Source organism: Sinocyclocheilus rhinocerous, unplaced genomic scaffold (genome assembly GCF_001515625.1).
Source record: "Sinocyclocheilus rhinocerous isolate Xijiao unplaced genomic scaffold, SAMN03320098_v1.1 scaffold6109, whole genome shotgun sequence".
NCBI lineage: Eukaryota > Metazoa > Chordata > Actinopteri > Cypriniformes > Cyprinidae > Sinocyclocheilus > Sinocyclocheilus rhinocerous.
Window position 1 is genome coordinate 80,534 of NW_015652272.1, and position 1,791 is coordinate 82,324.

The 1,791-nt window shown below is 29.2% G+C and overlaps 1 protein-coding gene across 1 annotated transcript in view; it reads right to left on the reverse strand.

The window, feature by feature from the left end:
- scn5lab (sodium channel, voltage gated, type V-like, alpha b) overlaps positions 1–1,791 on the reverse strand; it is a 132,606-nt gene that overhangs the window by 29,269 nt on the left and 101,546 nt on the right. The window contains 1 exon segment of the mRNA XM_016520084.1: positions 1,351–1,505. Within this exon segment, the coding sequence (XP_016375570.1) occupies positions 1,351–1,505 (155 nt within the window).

The window sequence follows — 1,791 nt, forward strand, 5'->3', positions numbered from 1 at the left end:
ACAGGAGAGCTGTCAGTCAATACATGGGAAAACAAAGTAACTGGCATTACTTTTTTGAAAAGGTAACTCCGATATTTTCTTGTAAATTAAAAAAGAAATGCGTTACTTTACTAGTTACTTGAAAAAAGTAATCTGATTACGTAACTCGCGTTACTTGTAATGCGTTACCCCCAACACTGTTTGTAAGTCGCTTTGAATAAAAGTGTCTGCTAAATGACTAAATGTAAAACATGCCTTATTTCAGACTAGTGGAAAGAAAACATCCAAAATACTAATTTAAGTGTTTATTTTAGTATAATTCAGTATAATTGCGAAAATAATATAGTTTTTATTTATATTTTGAATTAAATTCAATGATCTGTTATCATTTTAATACTAGTTAAAGTTTTAGTAATGTAGTTGTTTTTGGCCGTTTTTACTATTTTTTTCTATATAGTCTATATAGTTTTCATTCATTTTTATTTTTAGTTATTTTAGTACATCAAGTTAAACTAAATGAAAATGAGAAATGTTGTCTTGGAAACTAGCTGAAATAAAAACAAGTTTCATTTTTTATATTTTATTTTATTTCAGTCAATATTTCTTTTATTTCAAATAACTTTTTTTTATGGTTTTAGTTTTAGTGAACTATAACAACCCTGGTTTGGACCACCATTCGGATGGGTAAATGATGAATTTTCATTTTTTTCTCTTTATTAAGTGTCCAGACTTTTAAGTGTTTATTTTATTGCACTTTATCTATTCGCGTTTGTAGATTTCGATTACAACACATATTGAAAAAGTTTTATCTCCACTTCATCAGCGCTTACATACACCAAAACTTACAGTTTTATTCCTCTCTATATTCTGAAGGTTTTTACTGAGGGGTTTGTTGATATATCATTCACTTCATTTTATACAACACTTTATTCCTAAAAACATAGCGAAAATGTATTTTTCCTGTCTGTTGACAGTATTTTGTGATTTATGGAGTGATAAAAATAGATATCCAAAATCCCCTCAGTAAAAACATTTAACATTAATATGTCAATAAAATCAAACAGGAAATCTAAACCTGGCTTTTTCCAATGTTCAGATTTATTCTCTGGAATGTTCGCAAATTAGTGCACATTTAATTAGATCAAGCCTCATTCGTGTGAACATAACATTTCAGAACCCTTTTAATACAAAACAATTGTCTTAATATTCTGTGATTAATCAACTGAGAAAGTATGTGATATCTATTAGTTTAAATATTCACCTGAAGTCTCTTGCCTCTCTCTTGCAACAAATCCTACTACTGCGACTGACCTCAATGCAAACAAGTTTTTACCATTCAGTGTGAACTAAAAATGTCATATTAAAGCTCACCAGCGCTCCACTGCTGAGGAGGATCATGAAGATGATGAAGGTCTCAAACCAGCTGTGCTCCACTATCTGATAACACGTCTTCCTCAGACGCCACCAGGCTCGACCCAGACCCTCGGACGTGTTGATATCACAGCATTTAAAGTGACGTACACAAACTGGAAAACAAAAACATTAAAGATTAATGATTAATAATTGGGTCAACGAAACAAAAATTGTTCCAAGATGATGAAAACATATTTTAAAATGTAATTTATTTTAAAACGTAATATTTTTATTTTAGATTCTTGTAGTTTTGAAAAAATGTATACCATATTCAACAAAAGTTCTGATTGAATAACTCCAAAATCACTGGCTCCCTATGTCCTTCAAGTAAAAAGTAATAAAATGCTAAATAAACAATATAACTAAATAAAATTTTATATATATATATATATATATATA